The sequence below is a fragment of the Pongo pygmaeus genome, chromosome 1, assembly GCF_028885625.2.
Source record: "Pongo pygmaeus isolate AG05252 chromosome 1, NHGRI_mPonPyg2-v2.0_pri, whole genome shotgun sequence".
NCBI lineage: Eukaryota > Metazoa > Chordata > Mammalia > Primates > Hominidae > Pongo > Pongo pygmaeus.
In genome coordinates, this window is record NC_072373.2 from 155,521,158 (window position 1) to 155,549,126 (window position 27,969).

Sequence of the window (27,969 nt, forward strand, 5' to 3'; positions counted from 1 at the left end):
CAAGACCTGATGAGTGGTGTTCACTATGATTTGTTACATAACGAATAAGCCTTAGGTTATATGGTCTTTGGCAAGTGATTTAAACTAAGGCTTGTTTTTCTCATCTACAAAATGGGGATGATCATATCTTCTGTTATGGACTGCATGTCTGTGTCTCCCCAAAATTCATATGTTGAAACCCTAATCCCCAATGTGATAGTATTTGGAGATGAGGCCTTTGGGAGGTAATTAGATCAGGAGGGATTGGTGCCCTTATAAGAAGAGACACAAGAAAGCTTGCTTCTCTCTCTGTTCTCTCCCATATGAGGACACGATGAGAAGACTGTCATCTGTAAACAAGGGAGAGGGTCTTCTTCAAGAACCTACACATGTTGGTACCCTGATCTTAGACTTCCAGCCTTCAAAAATAGTGTTTGTTTAAGCTACCTAGGCTATGGTATTCTGTTAGAGCAGCCCCAAAGAAACTAAGAGAAATTGGTACTAACAGTAGGATACACGTATCTAAAAATGTGGAAGTGGCTTTGGAACTAAATAATGGGTGGAGGCTGGAAGAGCTCTGAGGTACATGCTAGAAAAAGCTTAGATTGCCATGAGGCAATTTTTAAAGGTGATTCTTGTGAGGACTCAGAAACGAGAGAAAACCTCCATCTTCTTAGAGAATACATAAACAATAATAAACAGAATGTTGGTGGAAATAAGGATGGTAAAGGTCATTTTAATGAGGTTTCAAATGGAAATGAGGAACATGTTATTTGAAATTGGAGAAAAGGCAATATTATAATAAATTGACAAAGAATTGGCTGAACTGTGTTCATATACTAGTGTTTTTGAAAGGCAGAAAAATTGAGGCAGAGGGTCACTTGTTCACAGTTATGGAGCCAGTAATGGTGGAGCCAGAATTGAACTGAAGTTAGAGTTGGCATTTCTCTGTCTCTTTTCATCACCAAAGGTAATGAAGACAGTGTGGGGATGGGTAGTACAGGGAGAGATGAGGGTAGAGTTACAGGGTGCTTCAGGTCAGAAGAAATGACATTATCAATGTGATCCATAAAGAAATATTGCCTTAGGTTTTCCTAAAACTGACTCACATTAAGCAATAATCTTGTTTTGGAGCTTTTCCACTTTAGTAAGATAAAAGAGCTGTAATAGTTAGATATTGTTCATATTACATGGATCTAAAACAACTAGATGAGACTATGTATGTGAGAGTACTTTGTAATCTGCAAAATGGAATATGGATATTACACTCCTTCCCCAGCTCAGGATTCAGTGCCTGACATGGAGATACTTGGTAATGAATTAGCTTATGATACAGGAAGAAATCTCTCTCTCTTTCTCCTGTGTCTCTCTCTCTCTTTCTCTCTCTCTCACATACACACCCAGACACAGACACATACACACGCGCACACACAGTGTGTATCTAGTGTGTGTATCTCCCCACTAGATTGGGAGCTCCATGAGTGCAGTGTCTGTGCCATCTCTGTGTCCCTAATGCCTTACAGAATAACCTATAATTAGTCATTAAACAATAAGCTTTTCTGATTTAAAAAACTATTATAGTGCCTTTCCTTTTAGCTGGGATTTTTATATGGTAGACTATCTCTCTTTGGGATCAGGAGAAGGGATTGTTATGAATCACTGACTTTATTACAGAGCCACATTTATATATTACATGGTGGGAGGCAGGGTTAGAGGGTTAAGTGCTGAAAGGCCACAGCTGGGAAGGTAGCACCCCGGTGACTCCGCTTTGGCTCCTCTAAACTTCAGGCCCTGAAGGATGTGTTGTGTGCACTGAAGTGAGGGAAACAGGAACCAGCATGGAGACAAGGTTGCTCTGTCTCCTGGGAGACTGTTTTCCCCAGTGCATTGAGCCAGGAAGTGGGTTTTTCCCCCACCTAGTGACCAGGGGATGGGTAGATAGTCTTGTTCATCACATAAAGAAACAAACGTGTTAGACTGGTCTGGCCAGTGAGTTGTGGGTCTTGGCATGACAACATAGCCTGCGAGTAATATGGTCACAATGCCCTGGTGCTTCTTGCTGTGACCAATGGAATCGATGAACAGGGTGCAGTGGAGGATCACAGGCCTGAGACAGCACGACCAGGAAGTCTAGTGTTGACACTGGATGCAGAGTGTAACATAGAAGCTGCAACACAATCACCAAGCCCAGAGCAAGGTGACCTTATTCAGCCCAGGCTTATGCCATGAGCAAGAAAAAAAAAAGAAAAGAAAAGAAAAGTGAAGGGAGTAAGTGGCACTGAATGTAGAGGAAAGGGTGGAATTTCAGAGAAGCTCCGCTAACCTGAGTTTGTGTTGGTCAGTGAGCTCTTGTAATTGGGTAAATGCGAAGGTGGGCTACAAGCCCATATCAAGTACAGGTGAAAAGGACCAGAACAGAGAGGATCAGCCAGACCACAGTGTAGCTGACACTGGCCCACGCAGCATTTGACCATCTCCCTGGAAAGGAGTCTTGATGGTCAGAAAGATGGGCACATGTATATGCATGCAGTGGAAATGCTTGAATTGACCATTATACCAAATCTGTATATAATTTACTTTAAAGCAATTTCTTGATATCAAACAATTTAGTAATGTAAAGTTTCAGTTAAAAAAAATTCCATCATTGTCTAAAAAGGAAATAACTGAGCCAGTTATTATTCAGCTGTCCTACCAAGCTAGTCATATGATGATAGTTGTAGAAGGAGTTGCTTACAAATGGTATCCCAAGCAAGAACCCACATTTATTCCTAAGTAGGAAAAGGTGATGTGTAAAAAGGTTTCAACCCAACTGGACCTGCTCGACGATTTGTAAGCCTGGACAGGCATCGTGCACACATTTGTTAGCAGAAGCCCGAGAGAGCAGAATTAAAGTCAGGTGCTACCAAAGCTGGCTAAGCAATTGTTATTAGGATCTAAATATTAAAGAAGTTACAGAGCCTGAATTAAGGAAGGGGATACTTTATCAGTCAATAGGGAAGTTGAGGTTTATGTGATCCCAACTTTTTGACCCCCCACTTCATTTAATCGGGTTTTAGCACTCCCAGCTATTCCAAAATTATTGATTTTCTTAAGAAAAAACTTGAGCCTGAAAAACAGACAAAAGACTACATATGATATCACTCTAATGATTTATCTTAAGAATCTGTGAACTGTGGAATCATGATTGTTAGGACTGAGAGACACCTGCTCACCTTTCTGAAATGAGGAGCTGAAAAGATATTCTGAGATTTAGAAAGGGTAAGGTATACAATGTTGACCTTTTGGAGACAGGAAACCTTTGATGAACTATAGGACACCAAGACAGTTCATTTAAAAGATGGTTTCAAAGCATTATCCGGAGCTGGTTTTCTGTGTGCCTTACTGAAGCTCTTGGGTTGTCTTTTTACATAAACCTAGGGAAATAATGGCTTTTGCAGTTGTTCATGTGTCTGCAGCCCTCATGTGGCACCTTGGTTTCTAAGCTTTGTAACTGCTTTTCAGTCTCTTTTGAGGATGAAATTAAACTTTTCTTACTGTTTGGCAGCATGGAACTTTCCTGCGATGGGCTGTTAAGGAGAAAAGAGGCATGAAGAAGTCACCTATATCATCTCCATGTAATTAAGGAGTACAAACTGTTAAATAAAATTGTTGCTAATTATATTTACTTGACTCTATAATACGAGTCCCTGCTCTGATCTTAGAATAAATTAAGGATTAGCAGTTCATAAAATGTATAGATTATAAAACTTTGTTGCCAGTAATAGAGTATGCATTTTTTTAAAGACAGCTTTGTGTTTGGACTATCTTTAAGCTTTCTTGTTCTCTTTCTTTCTCTGCCTCTCCCTGACTCTGCCTCTGTCTATCTGTCTTCCTCTTTGTCTCTCTCTCTCTCTCTCTCTATGTGTATATAAGTATACACACACACACATACACACACACACACAGTAGTCCCCTCTTATCCGTGATTTCACTTCCGGTGGTTTCAATTACCTGTGGTCAGCCACAGTCCAAAAATATTAAATGGAAAAATTCCAGAAATAAACAATTTATAAGTTTTAAATTGCACGCTGTTCTGAGTAGTGTTGTCAGATCCTATGCTGTCCTGCCCTGTCCTGCACAGGGTGTGAATCATCCCTTTTTCCTGGGTATCCACGCGGTATATGCCACCCCCCCTTTAGTCACTTACCAGCCGTGTTGGATATCAGATTGAAAAAATCTAGTATACATAGGATTTGGTACTATCCACGGTTTCAGGCATCCACTGGGGGTCTTGGAATGTGTTCCCTGTGGATAAGGGAGGACTACTGTATATACTAACATCTATATATATGTCTATGTATGAATGTGTATGTGCATGCACCATGTATACATACATATGTGCGTGCATGTTTTTGTAAGTTACTGAATAATTAATGAAGGATAGATTGAAACAGAAAATAGTGCTCAACTTTGACATACAGACTTAGATTGACAATTTACTAAGGTATAGCATATAATCAACAAACCAATTTATCCTCTTTTAACTCTTAAAATAAAAGACCCTAAAAATCAAAAGTGATCTATGAATTATTGTTTTGGTGCTGGATGTGAAATTAACGCAAATGTCTAGATATATATGAGGAAGTTAACACTTCAAAATACTGAGCTTAAATTTAGTTAGGAACTTATAACAATAAAAATAAGTCCCAAACAAAATCATATCTTTATTTACTGAGCACATTATTATTTCGATACACGACAAATATCATCAATAGGGGTACCAAGAATAATGCTCTATCCTGGCCTGGCCTTCAAATCTAGCAGAGGACACCAAGAAATAAACAATTACATATTATGTGATGAGATAGTAACTCAGGGTCTTATGGGGTAGGAGCTGGGGAGCGGGAGTGGAAGGCAAGACAGCACACCAGGACATATCGGAGAATGTTTCCTAAGAGGAGATGCTTATACACCACGGATATTATCTGCTGGCTGGCAGGTGAAGGAAGGGCCTTCACAGTTGGGAGACCACGTTGTATTCTGAACATGAGAGACAGCAGGTAAGTTTGAGTTACCAGAGTTTAGGGTATGTCATGAGAGGCTGGAAGAATCTGCTGAAGGAGCCCTTACTTTCCCATCAGGCCTCCTATGTGAAGCCCTTTTTGACAACTGTAGCTGGTGGCCTCCTTCTCTGTGCTGCCATGACTTTTTGCATATTTCTGTTGTTGTACTTTCCCCATCCACTTTACCTGTTGATGTGTGATTTCCATACTTGTCTGTGGAATAATTAAAATCAGGATGATTTTCTAGATCTTATCATAAGACTTAGAAAAGAGTAGGGACTCAATACATGTTTATTAAACACATACATGTATGACTGGCAGGCTGCATGAGTGAATGATTATGCACTATTTGGGGAAAAAGTAAAGAATTGCCTTGGTTATCAAGCAACCCCTTGTAAAACCTTATTGGTTTTATTTCTGTATTTTAGGTTACTTGCTGCATATAATAGCCTTATGGATAAACACCTGGCTGGGTATTTTAACAATACAAGGATAAGGCGTCATCTCTTAAGATCAGGACTGGTAAGTTTTGGTTTACTTTCCGCTGACCTTCTTGTTTCATTAAGTCCAATAATTCCCTACCTTTTCAGGCTTTCTCTTTGAGTGACATCTTCCACTTTCCCTCATTTTAGAAAAATTACTTTATTTCCAAAGTTTTGATTTGTGTATTTGAGGTTGTTTGAAAAGATAGGAAGGCAGGTCACTATGACTGCTAAGAAAACTTATAAATTATTGAGGAAAAGGCCCTGAGACTTTCCAACAGCATATTTCAATGGTTTGTTTATTCATTCATTCAACACATATTTATTGAACACATTGTATGAGCTAGAAACTGTTAGGAATTGAAGATAGAGAAGATTTTACTGTCAACTTCAGAAAAAATATTGCTTTTGATATTCACAGAATATGGTGTGGAAGACATGTACATTTCAACATTTCCCCCAAATTTAAAAACAAGTATTTCCTGTGATGGTTTATTGATAATATTAGTGTATTTCATTAGCTTCACAACTGTTCTTTCCACAAAATTTCTATTCCTCTAAATGTATACAATGTGAAACCTTTTCAATATGTTATAGTATTCCATGGAAAGAAAGAGATGTGGTTATAGAAAGTGTTAGCTGTTTACCTTCTTAAAACACAATGGGTTTCCTTAACTATTGTTGCCATGGTGTTGAAAGAGCACGTATTGCATTTCTAATTGTTGTTTCTGTGCTTGGCACTCTAGCTGATAGATCTCAGAGAGCTTGCTTTTCTCCTTCTGAGGATTTGTTATCAGACAGACCTGGCTGAAACTGAGCTTGCCATTTATAAGCCATAGAATCTGGAGTAAATCACTTTCTTAACTTTTTCAGCCCCAACTTCCTCAATTGTAAAATGAGAATGATGGCATGCAGCTCTCAGAATTGTTGTGGCAGTTAGAGATGTGCAATAAATGGGTGTTGTAATTATTGTTACTATTAACATCACTTACTATTAACATCACTTCTTTGGATAACAGTCTGTGAACTTTGCCTACAAATGGGAAGGACTTTGTATTTACTTATCAGCATCATTAACAAGCACTTATTGAACACTGGTTGTATGCATAGCAATTCAAATACGAAAGATGCAGGCCTTTCTCTAGAGGTTCAAATATAGCCTCTCAGCTAGCAGTGTTCAGGGTCACCAAGAAACCCAACAGAAAATGCGAATGTGAGACCTAACTGAATCAGAAGCTCTGTTAAGGGACCTATCAGTTTTTCAACAAGACCTGCAGGTGGTTCTGATGCATGGTCAAGTTTAAGCACCTTTGCCCTATAGGAGCTTCCGCTCTAGTTGGGGAGATCAGACATAGTCGCACAAAGACCGTAAGTGGGTTATTTGTAATTCCAAGCACACTTTCTATAGGTATACCTCTTTCTTCCATTGGAAAATGTATTTACAAAAAAAGATTATCAATAAGCCATCACTTGTAGCACAACTCTGGTTGATCTTAATACTCCAGTGTGTTGCAACAGTAGTGTTAAAAACTACAGTTAGCAGAATTAAGAAAAATATGTGGCTTGCATGAAAGACGGGAGCAAAGCTTAAATAAGTGGAAAAGAAGAAGGTGAACAATCCGTATGGGTAACGCTCTTCGTTTACAGGGGATAGAGAACAATACAACAAATCAACAAATATGCCCACAGGAAGAATTAAAGAAAAGAAAAATAAGTAAATCCACAACAAAAATGGCCACTCCTAGGACTTGCAATGATGCCAGTTGAGACCAATATTGAATATCTTCTATGTATGCTAATGCATAATCTGTAAAATTCTGAATCAAAACAACAATTAAATTACATTTTGGGCTGGAGAGTGGAAGAAAAAAAAAAGCAGTAGGAAAACAAAGTAATGAAACCAATTATTTTTAAAGCAAACTGATGAGCTCCTCTGTAGCTCGCATGTTTGCCCTTCAAAGTACTTCCTACAAGATCATTTGTCCTGTGATCACTGCTCCTGGTCATTGTTTCAAAGTAGTATCCCGCCCCCTTCCTCCAGGAAAGTGTTCAAAAAAGAAATGAAAAGAACACCTGGGTTCCATCAAGGGAAAATTGTTACTGTGATGAAAATCTTGTTTTAAACGTCAAGTGTACCACCTGTGTGTGTTTTCACAGTGAAGGGTATATGAGACTGCCTTTCTCCTTTTTGCCTCATGAAATATTCATTAAAAGTGAAAGTTGATCAACCATAGTGATATATTCCTTTAGGCTTAAAAGCTACTGATGCTTTCTCTCCCTCTTTCTCCCCTTTCTTTTTTTTTTCTCTCTCTCCCTCCCTGCCTCCCCAATGCCTCTCTCTCTCTCTCTCCACCCACCGTGTGTGTGTGTGTGTGTGTGTGTGTCTGTCTGTCTGTCTGTCTTCTCCACCCTCCAGCCTCCCTTTTTTGGAAACTAACACCACATTTTCTATTTTATATTTCTATGTATGTTTTATTTATTCATGACAGATCACAAGAAGTGGAAGAATACTTTCTGAAAAAGAATATAAACTAAATATTATGAAGCGGGATCATCAAAAATATATCCGGGAATGCTTAGCCCAGGCAATTTTTCATAAAGTTCTTGATATGGAGGTAAAAATATATACTTACGTTTTATTTTATTTTATTTTTTTCTACTTCCACATCACTGAAGATGGAGGTATAAATCTTTACTATTTTCTTTGTAATTGATTTTGTCTAATATGATAATTAATAATGATTTTTACCTAGAAAAAGAGATATTCTTTCTGCATTTCATTAAAAAAGAAAATGAAACAAAGAAATACTCAATATCTCTCTGGGTAGCCAGGAGCCAGAAGTCTAGCATAAGCTTTTCTTCATTTCAGTTGGAGAAAAACATGGACATCATTATATATTTTGTAATATTTAATTTTCCAAATGTAGATTTTTCATTTACAATGGCTACTCTAAAACATACCAGCCCTCACCATCTGTACCTCCATTTCCATTTGCTAAAAAAGGTGACATCTGTTTAAATATCAGTAATTCCATTGCCATGAATTATTTCAGATCTGTTATTCTTTTAAGGCTCCGAAGCTCAGCCGTATGTTACATTTCAAGGAATAGGCATTTTAACATCTGCTGTCCCTCCTACCGTAGGTCACGCTGGTCAACATAGATGCACAAACCAAGCATCAACAATATATTTTTTTAATCTGACAGGGTATCTTAATGGGATATCTAGCTAATTTGATAAATTATTTCAGCCTTGCTCCATGGAACTTGTAGTTTCAAGCATCAACACCATTTTAGTCTCTGAAAAAGCATGTCACTTCTTGGCTTGACCATATAAGCAATAAATCAGAAAACTTGGCTCATAAAACCATTGACCTGTGAGTGCAGTAAACATTTATGAACAACTGTAGAATCATCAGTAAACCAATATTAAGTCTAGTGCCACTGATATTTATTATTATGCTACATTAGGTAGATGAAGTGTTCACTTAAGATGTGTATGATCTGTTAATTTAGGAATTCACTTTGTGCTTCATATCATGTCCATGAATTACATAGAATTGTTGTTTTTGGCCCTAAATTCTTGCTTATAAAAGTATTAGCTGTAATTTTTCTGTGAAAACAATAAATAAAATTAATAAAACATAAAATTAGTACCTTGTTTCAAATTTACTCAATAGGCACTGAGTTCTCTGTTAGCCTTAATCCTTGAAGTCTAGTTTTCCAAAATCTCACTTAACACACTGTGACACATCATAACTGTTGAATATGCTATTATTTAAATATTTGTGGATTCCTAGTTTTGAATAAATATTTTAGATAAATGTTAACATGTAATATATTAAATAACATAATTGTTACATAATAGAATAAATAATATACAAATATAATAGAACAAACAATATTTATCTTTAAATTGTCACATTTGTCTCACATTTAGTTTATGCTGATGCTCCTTGCTAATACTGCTGTATTCACATTCATGCATTCACTCATGCAACAAGCCCTAATTGCAGGTTTACCATGTGCCAGTATGAGGCTGTGTGTTGAAGCTGCAAGGTAGGATTTAAAAAAATACTGTAGAATGTGACTAAGTGCTAGAAGAGAGGAAAAAATAGAGTGAGTTCAGAAAAGAAGAGGAGGATGACTTTTCTCTGTGGGAGTCAGAGGAAACTGAACAGAGGTCTTGCTGTTTGAAGACTGAGTGAGGGATCCTGTGAAAATGTGGGAAAGGTGTTCCAGACCTCAGAAGTTGCAGAGGTGTGAAAGGACATAGTAGATGGAAAGGAACCCTCACTGAGGCCAGACTGCACAGTGGGTTAGTTGGCAGGAGTGGCAGGAAGTGACACTCTCCAACAAGTTGGTACCCAGTCTCTGGAGAGCCTTAAATTCTCAACTAAGTTTGGGGTGTAGGTGATGAGGCAATGAAATGTTTTTCAGCAGGGGAGTAAAAGAAATGAGCAGAGCTGTTTTAGAAAGATGATGTTGCTAAAAATGTGGAAGATGGATTAATGAACTGGAAAAGATTGGAGATGGGAGGTCAATTAGGAAGCTATTGCCAAAGGGTGTAGGCTAATAGCAGTAGTGGTAATGCTGGGAGATGCAGCTGTCTACAGAGAAGCTGAAGTGGGAGAAAGATTTAAGCTGACTGAATGCAAAGGAGTGAGGGAGAAGAAAGAGCTCAGAAGAAAGATTTTCTCACCTGGTTGGAGGTACGTGCACTGCAGATCAAGAACAACAGCGTGGGCTGAAAAGGAACCTTCAAGTGGTCAAAAATATGCCTGTTAGAATGGAGTCCTGGAAGCTGGAAGGTTCTCACAAGCTGCAGAATGGTTAAATAAGATGAGCACTGGGGGAACAGAAGGAAATTAGGTTTGACCCAGAAGACAAAAACATCGGTGGACTTGGCAAAAGTAGTTTCAGCAGTAGGGAAGTGGCAAGTCAGTAGATGTGGATGACTACAGTGAGTTGGGAATAAATGGAAGGTGGGAAAAGGTTGATAGTGAATTGAACAGTTTGATGATAAGTGGGTAGGAGATCAGAGGAAGAGAGAGAGGAAAGGGAAGTGTTAAGAAGAGGATTGATGATAGGGAATTATTGAGTCTGCAGGATTCCTAAGGCAGCAGGAGGGAACCAAGAACAGAGGGGAAACATTTTTGCAAAGGGCCAATAAATAAAACACTCTCAAATATGTCTAATTAATTTCAATTTGCCTTTTAAGCAGATTATTTTTACGTGAGGCTTATTTTTAAATTATAGAATAATATATTACAAAAACTTGGGGGGAAAAAGCATAAAAAAGGAAAATAATTACATACAATTCCTCCTTTCAGAGACAACTGCTGTTAACATGCATTTCTTTCTAGTCTCTTTTCTATTCGTATTTTTACCTTAGTAAACTCATACTATGTTGTGACAGGGACAACAAGGTTTTGTGAAAAAACAAGCGAAAAACAGGAAGTTAGTGTCAGATAGGCCAAGGTTGAAATTACAGCTCCTCCCCTGGCTGGGTATATGACCTGGGACAAGTTCATTATCCTCTGCCTCAGTGCCTTTGTTTGTAAAATAGGGTGGCTTGGCAATTAGAGTTGTTCAAGAAGAAATAATGTATATGAAGCACCTTCTTAGCACAGGGACAGATACACAATATGAGCTTGATAAATTAAATTGTATTTCTGTGAAATTCTGTATCCTGCTTTTATCCTGCATTATGTGCATTGTCCATTTCTTAAACAAAATCTGTATGAACCTTATTTAAATGATCAATTATATTTTATTCCATCATATGGATGTGCCAGAAATATAGCCATTCTATTTATAGTTCATATTGTTTCTGCATTTTTTTTTGCCTTGAAGAAAAAGGAAAAAAAATATTTCACATAGCATCTTTGTGCATAAGACATTTTTTAAAATTACTTAGATTTCCCACAGGTTTAGAAGTGAAATTTAAGGGTTAAAAGTTATGAACACTTTTAACTGCTTAATATATGTTCAAAATGGAATTTCCAAATAGTTGCACCAATTTATATTCCCACTTGTGCACTGATGCAGATGATTCTTCTCCATCTCAATGACAAGAGGAGTAATTGAGAATATAGTTAGCTGTTGGAATTATTTTCCTCTAAACTGGTCTTTGCTATAACTGATATGATTCTCTCCTTTATTCTTTCCTGTATGCTTAGCGTTACCATCAGCTTGAAATAAAAAAAAAATTGGAGACCTTAGCTAGGAAGGAGCGAATCCAGAGCTTTAAGGTAAGGAGTTATATAACTCTCTATTACTTCATAGTATTATTCTATGATTTAAAAAAAAAAAAAACCAGTGAAACTATGATTCCAGTTCCCTGGGACACTTTACTTTTGGTTAAAACATAGTTGAAGTCAATGATGGTTCCACCAAGCCTAATCTTAGCCATCATCATTACAGAAGACTGTGACAAAAATAGGAGCTGTTTGTACAAAATAAATTTTAATGAGGCACAAAACTTTCAAAGACAAACTTGAAAATGTTCTTGAAATTTTGCTTTTATATATTCTTGTGATAGAGGCCAAGGGATTTTAGTTTGTGTCTTAAGAAGGTAAAAATGGATGGTAATGTTTCCAACCTGATGGAAAACAGGGCTTTTTAAGAATGATACAATGACACATTTTCATTTGAATGTGACCCTTGGAAATATATGGTGGAAAGGATCCTCTTAGCAAAAGAAAGCATGGTAAAGTATAGATTTTGTAAAACACATTTTAAAATTCCTTGTTTGTTTTCTATTTTTAAAATATATCTTCTTTGCAGTGAACCCAGGAAAATATAAACTTGAATCAAGAGATGAGATATTCAGTTAAATTCAAAATTTCCATTTAGGTTGGCAGTTTTACTCAGTTTCTTAAGTCATTTGTAATCACATGTTGTTCTTAATTTTCTGTGTACTGTAGTATTACAAATGTGTGGCCTAAGATACGTTTCACAAACTGATGAATATTTGTAAAGCTTCTGTAGAATAACTTGCCATAAAAGACAGTAATTTTTCACCCTTGCCTGATGGACTCAGGTCTATTTTATCAGGGTGAGAAGATGATTTTGTTACAAAAATGTTTTCAAATGACAGAAGATGGGTCAGTTTGTCAAGATCAAAGAGTTGGTGTGTAGAGATTTGTGGTTAATCCAACTTCGCCAATGTTGCCCTACCTCAAGGACTAAGTCATAGATTCTATAATTTATCTGCTGAAATGTTGATGGAGAAAATGTGGTTACTGGAAAAAAAGAGTCACTCACACTGCATGAAGCAGGAAAAGCTGCTGTGTGTTATTCATCCTTGCCCAGGTAGCCAGATCCACTAAAGGAAGTACATGGGCATATTGTAGCATCGTCAGAGATTTGCTACCCTTGTGCCTCTTCATATGATTTTTATTTGAACAATTTTCACTTTATTACTGAATTTGGCACAAGATATATTTTAGCTCTCATTTTTTAAAACATGGGACACTTTTTGCCTAATGGAATTATTTATTTTCTAAGATAGAAAAGTACTATTTCTGGTAGTCTACTGATCGCAGCAGTAAAGCTCATTATGCCTTTTGTAGTGATCTGCTTGAAGCAAATTAACAAATATTATTGCTAAAATGGAGGATACACTGCTTTTTCAGTTATTTCTTTGAGCACAACTAAAGCCTACTCAATTTCTTGCCTTTTACCACCACACCTAGTTCCTTAACAAAAGTAACTCTTGGAAGAAATGAGAAGGAATTTCTTTAGTCATATAGTATTTCGTACATGTCATTCATAATCTAACCTAGATTACTAACTATGCATCTATTTGCTAAATTGCTTTCTTATTCTAGGGAGAGCACACAAGAAGGTCTGTTGAAAATAACATGCCAATCCTATCTCCCCACCCACCAGTTGGCCCAAAGACTAATCGTGGCCATAGTGTTCTGGTTGATGAAGGACATTCCTGTCCATTAGCACTGGTGAGTAATATTAAACACTTTGTCATGCAGTATCCCAGCTAATTAATTTATTATTTCTTATTCTCAGAAAGGATACTCTCTGGGAGCATGTCTCCATAATGCTGCCAGTCCTACTGAATGAAAATATAGTCTTATATCTGTTCAACTCTGTCTCTTCTGAATATCTCACTTCTAGTTAATATCACTACTGCCAAATCAATTTTGCTCGTTAATGCTAGATTAGTTTTCTGGAAGTCCAGATTACTTATGTTACTTACATACCCAAATAATTTCCCTGGCCTGTATTCCCTACAGAAAAGCTCAGACTCTCAGGTGACATTTAAGACTCTAAACCATATGACCTCAAATTAGCTATTCCAAATTTTTTCTGCATGATTACTCTTTAGCACCCTTCAATGCAGCAAAATGGGACCACTATACATATTCTATATTTTCTGACCTCTGGATTTTGTTCTTGCTCTTCCTCTACTTCCACCTTATCTGTACATATTCAATGGTACCATGTAGCATATTGGGCTAAATACTAACATTTGAGCTTCTTTTATTAAAAGTCTGTGCACATACTCTAAAATAAAAATAATTAAATGTACAGAAATTCTATCTGAAGAAACTAAACACTGATATTTTATTCCAGGTTGATTCATTTCTAATCTAAAGGTGGTGTTTGCTTGAGGGAAGGTAAAGTACCTTGAAATAATATAGATACAGGAAAAGATTTATAAAACATTTGCTGGAGGTTGATGGTTTAAGTTGTAAATAAATTGCTTGATTATGTCTTTATTCTTGCTTTGTGTAGGCTAATATATTTCCTTGTTAACATGTACTTTTTCTGAATTGCAAAATATTTATGGAGAAATTGCAATGCTTTCACAGATTGTTGAAGTAGGTTCATCATATATAGTGTTAAGCTTTGACATTTTTCAAAGGGTAAATATGTTTTGACATTTCTTGATGAACAGCTCAAATGATGAAAAGCAACCATCTTTCATTTGTTGTCACCCTATTTCCAGGTTTGATTTGAATATATATGTATACAAATTCTTTTATTGGATGGCAAATTCACTAGACTCTCAAAAGCTTAACCTGAGTGAAACAAAAGAAACAATCAAGCGCTGTTTTCTGTCTTCCCACCTGTTTCAGAGAGGAAAAATCCTTGAAAGGCTTTCTTTTCAATTTTCCAGCTGAACACCTTCAATAAATAGTTTGTGATACATCCAGCAGATCTTAATGTGGTAGGAGTGAAAAAGTAATTTTAAAATTACAGGAAACACTGACACCAGCTTCAAAAACCTTTCTGTCTGGTAAGCCAGGATTCTTCATGTGACCCGCCCTGATGATGCTTTTGCACCGTAAGGGATACCTATTGTGATCTTGGAATTAAATAGGTCCCATTTTACAGAAATCCAAATCCCCCTCCCTTTTTTTCCCATCTGGATACATATTCTTTAAATTTGACTCATGATCTCCAAGTGTCCCTGAGATGAAGATAATAATCCTTTTGAGATATTGCCATTGTTTTTTTTTCTTTTTTAACTTTTTTAAGTGACTAAGGAAAGCATCCAATACAATGTTAGTGCCCTTGGTAACCTAAACTTTCAAAATAGTATACAGATTTTTAGCTGTACCACTCCCGTTAAAACTATGGAAAATCATTTCAGCTAATTCTGCATATGCTTGGAACATTCACCGACACTAATCTTCTACTAAGAATTAGAAATGCTCAGCTAAGCTAAGTAATCACCAGGTAGTTAATTTCAATTCATATTCTGGTATGGTTTTCAGAATGTTAAGCTACAATGCCATATTTATTCCAAGAAAATATATTACCCACAATTTAAAATATAGTGAATTTAAGGTGGCTTCTGATGTGAACTACAACAATTTGTAGCGCACAGCTGTTAGTTAATGGTGCAGATTTGCTTTTAGAGATAAATGTAATCAGTTAAACATTTGACTACCACATTCATCTAACTGAATATCTATATGCAAATGTAGGGAAGTAAAATTTAGAGCACAACAGCCAATAGATCATGTTAGTTTGCAGTAAACTGTTCTCTTAAATTTCTACGATAGATTTTCCAAGTTTTTGTGTTCAGTTGGATTATTTGACAGGAGAGATCCTTGAGGCATGTTTGTTTTACAAAGTTCAAAAGAATTCTTTTGGGTGATCTGATTCCTTTGTTCAGAAACCTCTGTTCTAATTTCTCTTTGTGGGTTTTAAGACCTTTTACTTTTTGGACCATATAGGCTTATTTTTTGTTTCTTTAAACCAAATCCTGCTTTAGTCAATCCACTTGGCTTCTCATATTGGTTGTGATATAGGTTTGTGTATGAAAACTGTAAATATAATAACATTGGCATAAACAAAAGTGTCTCCTCCCCGTCTCAGCATATACATGAGTCTCAGCTGGTATGCTGTCTTAACTCTGTGAAGTCATCAAAAGCCCAGACTCCTTTTGTGTTGCTGATCTGCCAAACTTAGGGTGTTGCTTTTATCCATAAAGGCCAAGATGGTATATCACCATTGGGATATTTCACCAGAGGGGAGGGGTAAAGTGAGAGCACATATCTTCTCTCTAAGCACATGACCTGGAAGTCTCATGTGTCACTTCTGCTCTCATCTTATTGGCCAAAACTGAGGCATGCATCTACACAGAATTACAAAGGATGCTGGGAAATGTCATCTTTATTCATAATAACCATGTTCCCAGTGAAGAAAAGAGAACAGATATTGGGGAATATTATCTTTGCTACTCTTCCCATGTGTTGCTCACAACCAGCTTTCTTCCTGGTTGGATATTCAAATTTATCCTTCTTCTCTGCTTATCCACTTTCTTCTCTTGTTTACCATTGGAATAAAATCTAACTGCTTCTGTGGAACTTTAAGTTGTATTAGCCTCTTTGGCTTACCCTAAAGATTCTAAGAACTTTTACTTCTAAGTTCTGGTCTCAGGTATTTTATTGTCTGTTTGGCAGTGTTTGTGTGGTTCATTTGACACTAGTTGTTTTGTGTCACCATTAGATATTAAAAATTACTTTTTATGTTCTCACGGTTTCTATGGTAGGAATTCAATAAATGTTGACTTAACAAAATCAGAGGTTTAGCAACATATGACATGCTTCTCAAGCCTAACTTCTAAGGCTGGTTTTTGGTAGTAGGAGCTGCCTTATCATCTTTTTTTAAAGTATTTACACACACTTTTCCAGAGCTGAATATTTGTTGTTCACCATTCTTTAATGTATTAAACCCTTTTCATTAGTCACTTATATACCACCCTTCTCATCCTCCTTCCTAAATATGTATGTACTATTCTTGATAGACTTTCTACTATTTTATTGCGTTAGAACAGTTGGGTCAAAAGTCTGATGTATTCTACTTTTGACACATTGCTAATTTTTTTTTTTTTTTTTTTTTTTTCTGAGGCAGCATCCCACTCTGTGGCCCAGGCTGAAGTGCAGTGGCACAGTCCCAGCTCACTGCAGACTCGACCTGCCTGGGCTCAGGTGACCTCCCACCTCAGACTTCCGAGTAGCTGGTGCACATCATCACACCCAGCTAATTTTTGCATTTTTTGTAGAGACAAGGTTTCACCATGTTGCCCAGGTCGATCTCCAACTCCCGGGTTCAAGTGTTCTACCCACCTTGGCCTCCCAAAGTGTTGAGATTATAGGTGTGAGCCGCTGCACCCAGCCACATTGCTAATCTTTATACTAAACTAACAATATTCTTTCAATGCCCCAAAAGCACTTCTAATGCACTATACAAGCACTTTTGGCATTTGCTGCAGTATATTCTTGATTAGAAAATGCATCAGTCAGTGGCTCAGCAGGAGACAGACAGATGGCTCAAACAGTGTAATTAGAAAGTGTTTAATAAGCTATTTGCAAAGAAGTAGGCAGGGCTAAGGAAAACCAACTGGGGATGCTAAGCATGCAGGGTCAGCATATCAGGAGCCACAGCACCCAGGCCTAATGGGGGAACAGAGGAATTGGACACCAGAACCAGCTGCTGGTACCTGTAGCTGGGAGAGGGCTTCCCAGTAGGAGCTGTGGACTTTGGTAGAGGGACCCAGCTGGCCCATTATGACCCTGCAGGGTGAGTCAAGGAGAAGAAAGACCCTAATCTCATCTCTTGCTAGTGCCTGTCACTAGTGGACTCCAGCTGCAGTCCTGAGGTTAGTGGGTGTAGTCCCAAAAGGAGTGACCCCCAGAGTCTAGGTCAGGCCAGAAAAGGTGAATGGTAGATCTAGAGGGACAAATGGAAAATATCTAGTATAGAAAACATATCCAATTTTATATACATTTTCCAGAGTTGCCGGTTACGATTTTTTTATTTTTGTTTTCCTAGTATTTCAAGGATGCCGTTGAATAAATTGTAATGCATTTCCTTTCCTCTTTTGTTTGAATTATACTGTCTGCTTTTACTTCAGCACCAGTCTTAAGGCTTAAAAGATTCAGAATAGAGTTTATATTGAAGACATTAGGCAGAAATGAGTCCATTCCAATAATATCCGTTTGGACACCTAAATTAGGAACATTATTCAACATAACATTAAATTGAGCAAAGCCATTGTATGAAGAGCATAAATTAGTTATTGTCAGCAAGTTTGCAGTATGAATGAAAATACAGGAATGTAATGGAGGATTTCTCCTTTGTCTAGAATACTCTATAATTGTGGCATTTAGTTATGTAGAGGACTTCAACACCATATGTTTTAACAAATACTTTGGGTCATAAGGGTATGTATAATGGAAGGACATAATTAAAGTTTAATCTGTTCAGTAAAAAGGCACCATTAATTACTCTAGGCAATTTATTGGGTTATTAATTGGTTCTGGAAACATGTCAAGATACTAATTTACATGGAATTTTTCCCCTAATTGTCTAGACAGCCCCTCGACCATATACTGCTCCAGGAAATATGCAGCCTCCAATTCGATTACAGCCTCTTCCCAGTAATCCTGCAGTAGAAACTGTTCCAAAGGTAACTTCAAGGTCCAGATCAAAAACCTCATTGCTGGAAAATGAAGCTCTGTTTCCCATTGGGGTAAATGTTATTTTTGTCAATAAATATATTTTAATTTTTGAGTAGATTATTATAGGTTATTACAGTGGTCAAGGTATTATATTCTATTAAAATCTACACCGTGAAAATTATATTGTATATGTATGAAACACTTACTACATACTTGTGATTAATTATGTCTTACTCAAATGGGAAGGCCTGTAATTTGTGTCACTGAGTGAAAAAGTAAAGAATAGATTGGTAATAATGTATGGTGGTTTCTCCTTAGTTTACAAGGCTGATTGAAAAACAAAGGGGAAAACTTTTCCGAACCAGATATGACTTCTATCAGAAAAGACCTAGTGTTGACTTCTTGCAAATTTTAAATGCATGAAACCTAGAAAATGAAACTTTCCAAGAATAGGTTTGCATTTGCATGCCAACTTACTTTCCCATCAATGTATGAAATTGCTTCAAGTTTGACTTTTAGAAGGTTGAATATAGAAAGAATAGAATGTCCATCTTTAAAAAATGCTGGGTTTATCACACATAGGAGCTTGATTCTGCTACCCTCTCAAGGTTATATCTCAGATAATTTTCCCTTATTTTAATAGAGCACAGGAAGGAGGTATGGTAACCATGAAACATGAGTTACTTAAATAGGGAGGAAGAATTAGTGCATTCACTAATTAGGGAAGGTATTATTAATTTTTCTAAAATGAAGAAAATTTTGCCAGCTTAAGAAAAAACCTGCGACATGAGTACAATTGTCATTATGTTCAAAGGAATGATTATGTTTCATTTAAGAAACACAAGGTATATGAAATTAAGATATTTTTATTTTTAATTGACAGATAACCTTGACACTAAGAAATTAATTCAGACAAGTGATTGTGTTTCACAGTAAAAGTATAAATACAACTCTAAAAATAATAATATATTAATCCACTTAATATGCTTTTCAGTTTCTGAAGCACTTTTTATAAATCTTATTTCAGTTAATTTAATAATAGTTTCCTAGAAACCAAGAGAAATTAATCCAAAAGTGGTGGTGCTTCATCCAGGGAAGACTGCTTACAGTTAGGCAGGAACTTGTTGAGTCATATGTCAATTAGTTTGACACTTTCTAGGCTCTGGTCTCCACTTTGAAGACCCAGAGATTTCCTGTTTTAGCCAGGGTCCAGGAATAGTCACATCTTGTGAGATTGTCCAGGCTAACTAAACGAACTCAAAACAAGCTCATTTTTCTCTAGATAATAAACGAAAATAGGCAACTCAATGATATTCACAGGCTATTTATTCACCAAGAGATGTCATAGTCAAGGCTTATAGAAGAAGTGCATTATCCCCTAGTAGGCAGACATATATGAGAAGCCAAATCACAATGAGAAAGTTGCCTAGTGAGCGTGGAATCAGAATGAGGGGAGATAGTGTAATAGAATGTTAATCGTATAAGGCCTATATGGCCTGATACACCCATCTCATCTTGGGAATGGGCTAGCCAAAGGTACCAGAAAACTCAAGGGTCTTTGGCTAAAACCCTCTGTATCCTCCAGCGGTAACTTTGCCATTAGGACTAGAAATATTCAAAGTCCAATGAGTAGGATTTCCTATCCCCTAGATAGTACTCGGATGGGTACTTTCCATGCTTGCCAAGGTGATTATATTATTTTTTAAATTCCATAATTATTAATGCTACTTTGATCAATACTTTGTCCCATTAGATATGTGAACACCATCAATCAGGTATTATTTAAGCTCTGCTGGCTGGGGAGCAATTTTTTTTTCCTTTAATGTTGCTCTTCAAATCTGTTCTGAGCCACTGGATAGATTTACTAATTGAATCTTTACAGGGCCTTTTCCTGTTTCAAGTTTTTTGGGTATGTATTATTGAAAGACAGGCAGCTAATGGTAGCTCTCATGTGCTGACAAGATTGAGATAAATTCCACAATAATGTCAACTAGCTAAACTCACTTTTCTTTTAGTAAATATTTATTGAGCATTTATGATGGCCTTGGTACTGCTTTAGGCATCAAGACAGACAAAAGTAACTTATTGGAGCTTATAGTGTAATGTTCACAGACAAAGTATACTGTGATTATGTCTTATCTGTAATTTTTTTCAATGGCATTGATGATGAAAATGATTTAATATAAAATCAGACAAGAAGCTCCTAAAGAAGAATAATATTCTGTACATTGCAGAGTATGTAGCGAGCACTCAAAAAACTCTTATTGCTTTTTTAAAGAGTAAAGCATATACATGTTGAAAGTTCTTGAAGGTACAACAGATAGAAGTAGGATGAACTGAGGGAGGAGCCAAGATGGCCGAATAGGAACAGCTCCAGTCTACAGCTCCCAGCGTGAGTGATGCAGAAGACGGGTGATTTCTGCATTTCCATCTGAGGTACCGTGTTCATCTCACTAGGGAGTGCCAGACAGTGGGCACAGGTCAGTGGGTGAGTGCACCGTGCGCCAGCCGAAGCAGGGGCGAGGCATTGCCTCACTCGGGAAGTGCAAGGGGTCAGGGAGTTCCCTTTCCAGGGGTGACAGATGGCACCTGGAAAATCGGGCCACTCCCACCCGAATACTGTGCTTTTCCGACGGGCTTAGGAAACGGTGCCCCAGGAGATTATAGCCCACACCTGGCTCAGAGGGTCCTACGCCCACGGAGTCTCGCTGATTGCTAGCACAGCAGTCTGAGATCAAACAGCAAGTCGGCAGCGAGGCTGGGGGAGGGGCGCCCGCCATTGCCCAGGCTCCCTTAGGTAAACAAAGCAGCCGGGAAGCTTGAACTGGGTGGAGCCCACCACAGCTCAAGGAGGCCTGCCTGCCTCTGTAGGCTCCACCTCTGGGGGCAGGGCACAGACAAACAAAAAGACAGCAGTAACCTCTGCAGACTTAAATGTCCCTGTCTGACAGCTTTGAGGAGAGCAGTGTTTCTCCCAGCACGCAGCTGGAGATCTGAGAACGGGCAGACTGCCTCCTCAAGTGGGTCCCTGACCCCTGACCCCCGAGCAGCCTAACTGGGAGGCACCCCCCAGCAGGGGCAGACTGACACCTCACATGGCCGGCCAGGTACTCCAACAGACCTGCAGCTGAAGGTCCTGTCTGTTAGAAGGAAAACTAACAGAAAGGACATCCACACCAAAAACGCATCTGTACATCACCATCATCAAAGACCAAAAGTAGATAAAACCACAAAGATGGGGAAAAAACAGAGCAGAAAAACTGGAAACTCTAAAAAGCAGAGCGCCTCTCCTCCTCCAAAGGAATGCAGTTCCTCACCAGCAATGGAACAAAGCTGGACGGAGAATGACTTTGACGAGCTGAGAGAAGAAGGCTTCAGATGATCAAATTACTCCAAGCTACGGGAGGATATTCAAACCAAAGGCAAAGAAGGTGAAAACTTTGAAAAAAATTTAGAAGAATGTATAACTAGAATAACCAATACAGAGAAGTGCTTAAAGGAGCTGATGGAGCTGAAAACCAAGGCTCGAGAACTACGTGAAGAATGCAGAAGCCTCAGGAGCTGATGCGATCAAATGGAAGAAAGGGTATCAGCCCTGGAAGATGAAATGAATGAAATGAAGGGAGAAGGGAAGTTTAGAGAAAAAAGAATAAAAAGAAACGAGCAAAGCCTCCAAGAAATGTGGGACTATGTGAAAAGACCAAATCTACGTCTGATTGGTGTACCTGAAAGTGACAGGGAGAATGGAACCAAGTTGGAAAACACTCTGCAGGATATTATCCAGGAGAACCTCCCCAATTTAGCAAGGCAAAAGATACTCCTTGAGAAGAGCAACTCCAAGACACATAATTGTCAGATTCACCAAAGTTGAAATGAAGGAAAAAATGTTAAGGGCAGCCAGAGAGAAAGGTCGGGTTACCATCAAAGGGAAGCCCATCAGACTAACAGCGGATCTCTCGGCAGAAACCCTACAAGCCAGAAGAGAGTGGGGGCCAATATTCAACATTCTTAAAGAAAAGAATTTTCAACCCAGAATTTCATATCCAGCCAAACTAAGCTTCATAAGTCAAGGAGAAATAAAATCCTTTACAGACAAGCAAATGCTGAGAGATTTTGTCACCACCAGGCCTGCCCTAAAAGAGCTCCTGAAGGAAGCACTAAACGTGGAAAGGCACAACCAGTACCAGCCACTGCAAAATCATTCCAAAATGTAAAGACCGTCGAGACTAGGAAGAGACTGCATCAACTAACGAGCAAAATAACCAGCTAACATCATAATGACAGGATCAAATTCACACATAACAATATTAACTTTAAATGTAAATGGACTAAATGCTCCAATTAAAAGACACAGACTGGCAAATTGGATAAAGACTCAAGACCCATCAGTGTGCTGTATTCAGAAAACCCGTCTCATGTGCAGAGACACACATAGGCTCAAAATAAAAGGATGGAGGAAGATCTACCAAGCAAATGGAAAACAAAAAAAGGCAGGGGTTGCAATCCTAGTCTCTGATAAAACAGACTTTAAACCAACAAAGATCAAAAGAGACAAAGAAGGCCATTACATAATGGTAAAGGGATTAATTCAACAAGAAGAGCTAACTATCCTAAATATATATGCACCCAATACAGGAGTGCCCAGATTCATAAAGCAAGTCCTGAGTGACCTACAAAGAGACTTAGACTCCCACACATTAATAATGGGAGACTTTAACACCCCACTGTCAACATTAGACAGATCAACGAGACAGAAAGTCAACAAGGATACCCAGGAATTGAACTCAGCTCTGCACCAAGCGGACCTAATAGACATCTACAGAACTCTCCACCCCAAACCAACAGAATATACATTTTTTTCCGCACCACACCACACCTATTCCAAAATTGACCACATACTTGGAAGTAAAGCTCTCCACAATAAATGTAAAAGAACAGAAATTATAACAAACTATCTCTCAGATCACAGTGCAATCAAGCTAGAACTCAGGATTAAGAATCTCACTCAAAACCGCTCAACTACATGGAAACTGAACAACCTGCTCCTGAATGACTACTGGGTACATAACGAAATGAAGGCAGAAATAAAGATGTTCTTTGAAACCACCGAGAACCAAGACACAACATACCAGAATCTCTGGGATGCATTCAAAGCAGTGTGTAGAGGGAAATTTATAGCACTAAATGCCCACAAGAGAAAGCAGGAAAGATCCAAAATTGACACCCTAACATCACAATTAAAAGAACTAGAAAAGCAAGAGCAAACACATTCAAAAGCCAGCAGAAGGCAAGAAATAACTAAAATCAGAGCAGAACTGAAGGAAATAGAGACACAAAAAACCCTCCAAGAAATAAATGAATCCAGGAGCTGGTTTTTTTGAAAGGATCAACAAAATTGATAGACCGCTAGCAAGATTAATAAAGAAAAAAAAGAGAGAAGAATCAAATAGATGCAATAAAAAATGATAAAGGGGATATCACCACCGATCCCACAGAAATACAAACTACCATCAGAGAATATTACAAACACCTCTATGCAAATAAACTAGAAAATCTAGAAGAAATGGATAAATTCCTCAACACATACACCCTCCCAAGACTAAACCAGGAAGAAATTGAATCTCTGAATAGACCAATAACAGGAGCTGAAATTGTGGCAATAATCAATAGCTTACCAACCAAAAAAAGTCCAGGACCAGATGGGTTCACAGCCGAATTCTACCAGAGGTACAAGGAGGAGCTGGTACCATTCCTTCTGAAACTATTCCAATCAATAGAAAAAGAGGGAATTCTCCCTAACTCATTTTATGAGGCCAGCATCATCCTGATACCAAAGCCTGGCAGAGACACAACAAAAAAAGAGAATTTTAGACCAATATCCTTGATGAATATTGATGCAAAAAATCCTCAATAAAATACTGGCAAACAGGGCTAATATCCAGAATCTACAATGAACTCCAACAAATTTACAGGAAAAAAACAAACAACCCCATCAAAAAGTGGGCGAAGGACATGAACAGACACTTCTCAAAAGAAGACATTTATGCAGCCAAAAAACACATGAAAAAATGCTCACCATCACTGGCCATCAGAGAAATGCAAATCAAAACCACAATGAGATACCATCTCACACCACTTAGAAGGCAATCATTAAAAAGTCAGGAAACAACAGGTGCTGGAGAGGATGTGGAGAAATAGGAACACTTTTACACTGTTGGTGGGACTGTAAACTAGTTCAACCCTTGTGGAAGTCAGTGTGGCGATTCCTCAGGGATCTAGATCTAGAAATTCCATTTGACCCAGCCATCCCATTACTGGGTATATACCCAAAGGACTATAAATCATGCTGCTATAAAGACACATGCACACGTATGTTTATTGCGGCATTATTCACAATAGCAAAGACTTGGAACCAACCCAAATGTCCAACAATGATAGACTGGATTAAGAAAATGTGGCACATATACACCATGGAATACTATGCAGACATAAAAAATGATGAGTTCATGTCCTTTGTAGGGACATGGATGAAATTGGAAATCATCATTCTCAGTAAACTATCGCAATAACAAAAAACCAAACGCCACATATTCTCACTCATAGGTGGGAATTGAACAATGAGAACACATGGACACAGGAAGGGGAACATCACACTTCGGGGACTGTTGTGGGGTGGGGGGAGGTGGGAGGGATAGCATTGGGAGATATACCTAATGCTAGATGACGAGTTGGTGGGTGCAGCGCACCAGCATGGCGCATGTATACATATGTAACTTACCTGCACATTGCGCACATGTACCATAGAGCCTAAAGTATAATAATAATAATAATAATAATAATAATAAAAAGAAAAAAAGTAAATAAATAAAATAAAAAAAAAATACTGGCAAACAGAATCCAGCAGCACATCAAAAAGCTTATCCACCATGATCAAGTGGGCTTCATCCCTGGGATGCAAGGCTGGTTCAATATATGCAAATCAATAAATGTAATCCAGCATATAAACAGAACCAAAGACAAAAACCACATGATTGTCTCAATAGATGCAGAAAAGGCCTTTGACAAAATTCAACAATCCTTCATGCTAAAAACTCTCAATAAATTAGGTATTGATGGGACGTATCTCAAAATAATAAGAGCTATCTATGACAAACCCGCAGCCAATATCATACTGAATGGGCAAAAACTGGAAGCATTCCCTTTGAAAACTGGCACAAGACAGGGATGCCCTCTCTCACCACTTCTATTCAACATAGTGTTGGAAGTTCTGGCCAGGGCAATTAGGCAGGAGAAGGAAATAAAGGGTATTCAATTAGGAAAAGAGGAAGTCAAATTGTCCCTGTTTGCAGATGACATGATTGTATATCTAGAAAACCCCATTGTCTCAGCCCAAAATCTCCTTAAGCTGATAAGCAACTTCAGCAAAGTCTCAGGATAAAAAATCGATGTACAAAAATCACAAGCATTCTTATACATCAATTACAGACAAACAGAGAGCAAATCATGAGTGAACTCCCATTCACAATTGCTTCAAAGAGAATAAAATACCTAGGAATCCAACTTACAAGGGATGTGAAGGACCTCTTCAAGGAGAACTACAAACCACTGCTCAAGGAAATAAAAGAGGATACAAACAAATGGAAGAACATTCCATGCTCATGGGTAGGAAGAATCAATATCATGAAAATGGCCATCCTTCCCAAGGTAATTTACAGATTCAATGCCATCCCCATCAAGTTACCAATGACTTTCTTCACAGAATTGGAAAAAACTACTTTAAAGTTCATATGGAACCAAAAAAGAGCCCGCATCGCCAAGTCAATCCTAAGCCAAAAGAACAAAGCTGGAGGCATCACAGTACCTGACTTCAAACTATACTACAAGGCTACAGTAACCAAAACAGCATGGTACTGGTACCAAAACAGAGATATAGATCAATGGAACAGAACAGAGCCGTCAGAAATAATGCCACATATCTACAACTATCTTATCTTTGATAAACCTGAGAAAAACAAGCAATGGGGAAAGGATTCCCTATTTAATAAATGGTGCTGGGAAAACTGGCTAGCCATATGGAGAAAGCTGAAACTGGATCCCTTCCTTACACCTTATACAAAAATCAATTCAAGATGGATTAAAGACTTAAATGTTATACCTAAAACCATAAAAACCCTAGAAGAAAACCTAGGTATTACCATTCAGGACATAGGCATGGGCAAGGACTTCATGTCTAAAACACCAAAAGCAATGGCAACAAAAGCCAAAATTGACAAATGGGATCTAATTAAACTAAAGAGCTTCTGCACAGCAAAGGAAACTACCATCAGAGTGAACAGGCAACCTACAAAATGGGAGAAAATTTTCTCAACCTACTCATCTGACAAAGGGCTAATATCCAGAATCTAGAATGAACTCCAACAAATTTACAAGAAAAAAACAAACAACCCCATCAAAAAGTGGGCAAAGGACATGAACAGACACTTCTCAAAAGAAGACATTTATGCAGCCAAAAAACACATGAAAAAATGCTCACCATCACTGGCCATCAGAGAAATGCAAATCAAAACCACAATGAGATACCATCTCACACCAGTTAGAATGGCAATCATTAAAAAGTCAGGAAACAACAGGTGCTGGAGAGGATGTGGAGAAATAGGAACACTTTTACACTGTTGGTGGGACTGTAAACTAGTTCAACCCTTGTGGAAGTCAGTGTGGTGATTCCTCAGGGATCTAGAACTAGAAATTCCATTTGACCCAGCCATACCATTACTGGGTATATACTCAAAGGAGTATAAATCATGCTACTATAAAGACACATGCACACGTATGTTTATTGCGGCACTATTCACAATAGCAAAGACTTGGAACCAACCCAAATGTCCAACAATGATAGACTGGATTAAGAAAATGTGGCACATATACACCATGGAATACTATGCAGACATAAAAAATGATGAGTTCATGTCCTTTGTAGGGACATGGATGAAATTGGAAATCATCATTCTCAGTAAACTATCGCAAGTACAAAAAACCAAACACCGCATATTCTCACTCATAGGTGGGAATTGAACAATGAGAACACATGGACACAGGAAGGGGAACATCACACTTCGGGGACTGTTGTGGCGTCGGAGGAGGGGGGAGGGATAGCATTGGGAGATATACCTAATGCTAGATGACGAGTTAGTGGGTGCAGCGCACCAGCATGGCACATGTATACATATGTAACTTACCTGCACATTGTGCACATGTACCATAAAACCTCAAGTATAATAATAATAATAAAAAAAAAAGAAGTAGGTTGAACTTTGCTAAGTAGCAGGAGTGAGAGTCTTTAATTTAGGCAAAAGTGATTTGGTCAAAAACAGACGGGATGAGATGCAAATGAGTAAAAATAATGACTTGATTGAAAATGAATGATGTTAGAATGAGAGTTTCTCATATATCATTGGTAGAAGTAGAAATTAGTACAAGTATTTGTGAAGGCAATATGGAAATATCTACCACCATTTTAAATGAACAT

The 27,969-nt window shown here is 37.9% G+C and overlaps 1 protein-coding gene across 3 annotated transcripts in view; it reads left to right on the forward strand.

Annotated features, from left to right (window-relative positions):
- ERICH3 (glutamate rich 3) overlaps nucleotides 1-27,969 on the forward strand; it is a 113,275-nt gene that overhangs the window by 18,871 nt on the left and 66,435 nt on the right. Inside the window, exons 2-6 of one of the 3 annotated variants that reach the window (XM_054482167.1) lie at nucleotides 5,450-5,543; nucleotides 7,993-8,118; nucleotides 11,685-11,756; nucleotides 13,338-13,466; nucleotides 18,356-18,514. In XM_054482167.1, the coding sequence (XP_054338142.1) occupies nucleotides 5,450-5,543; nucleotides 7,993-8,118; nucleotides 11,685-11,756; nucleotides 13,338-13,466; nucleotides 18,356-18,514 (580 nt within the window). The remainder of the gene's footprint in view (nucleotides 1-5,449; nucleotides 5,544-7,992; nucleotides 8,119-11,684; nucleotides 11,757-13,337; nucleotides 13,467-18,355; nucleotides 18,515-27,969) is intronic. The other 2 variants (XM_063654134.1, XM_054482175.1) reach the window with 2 other exon arrangements.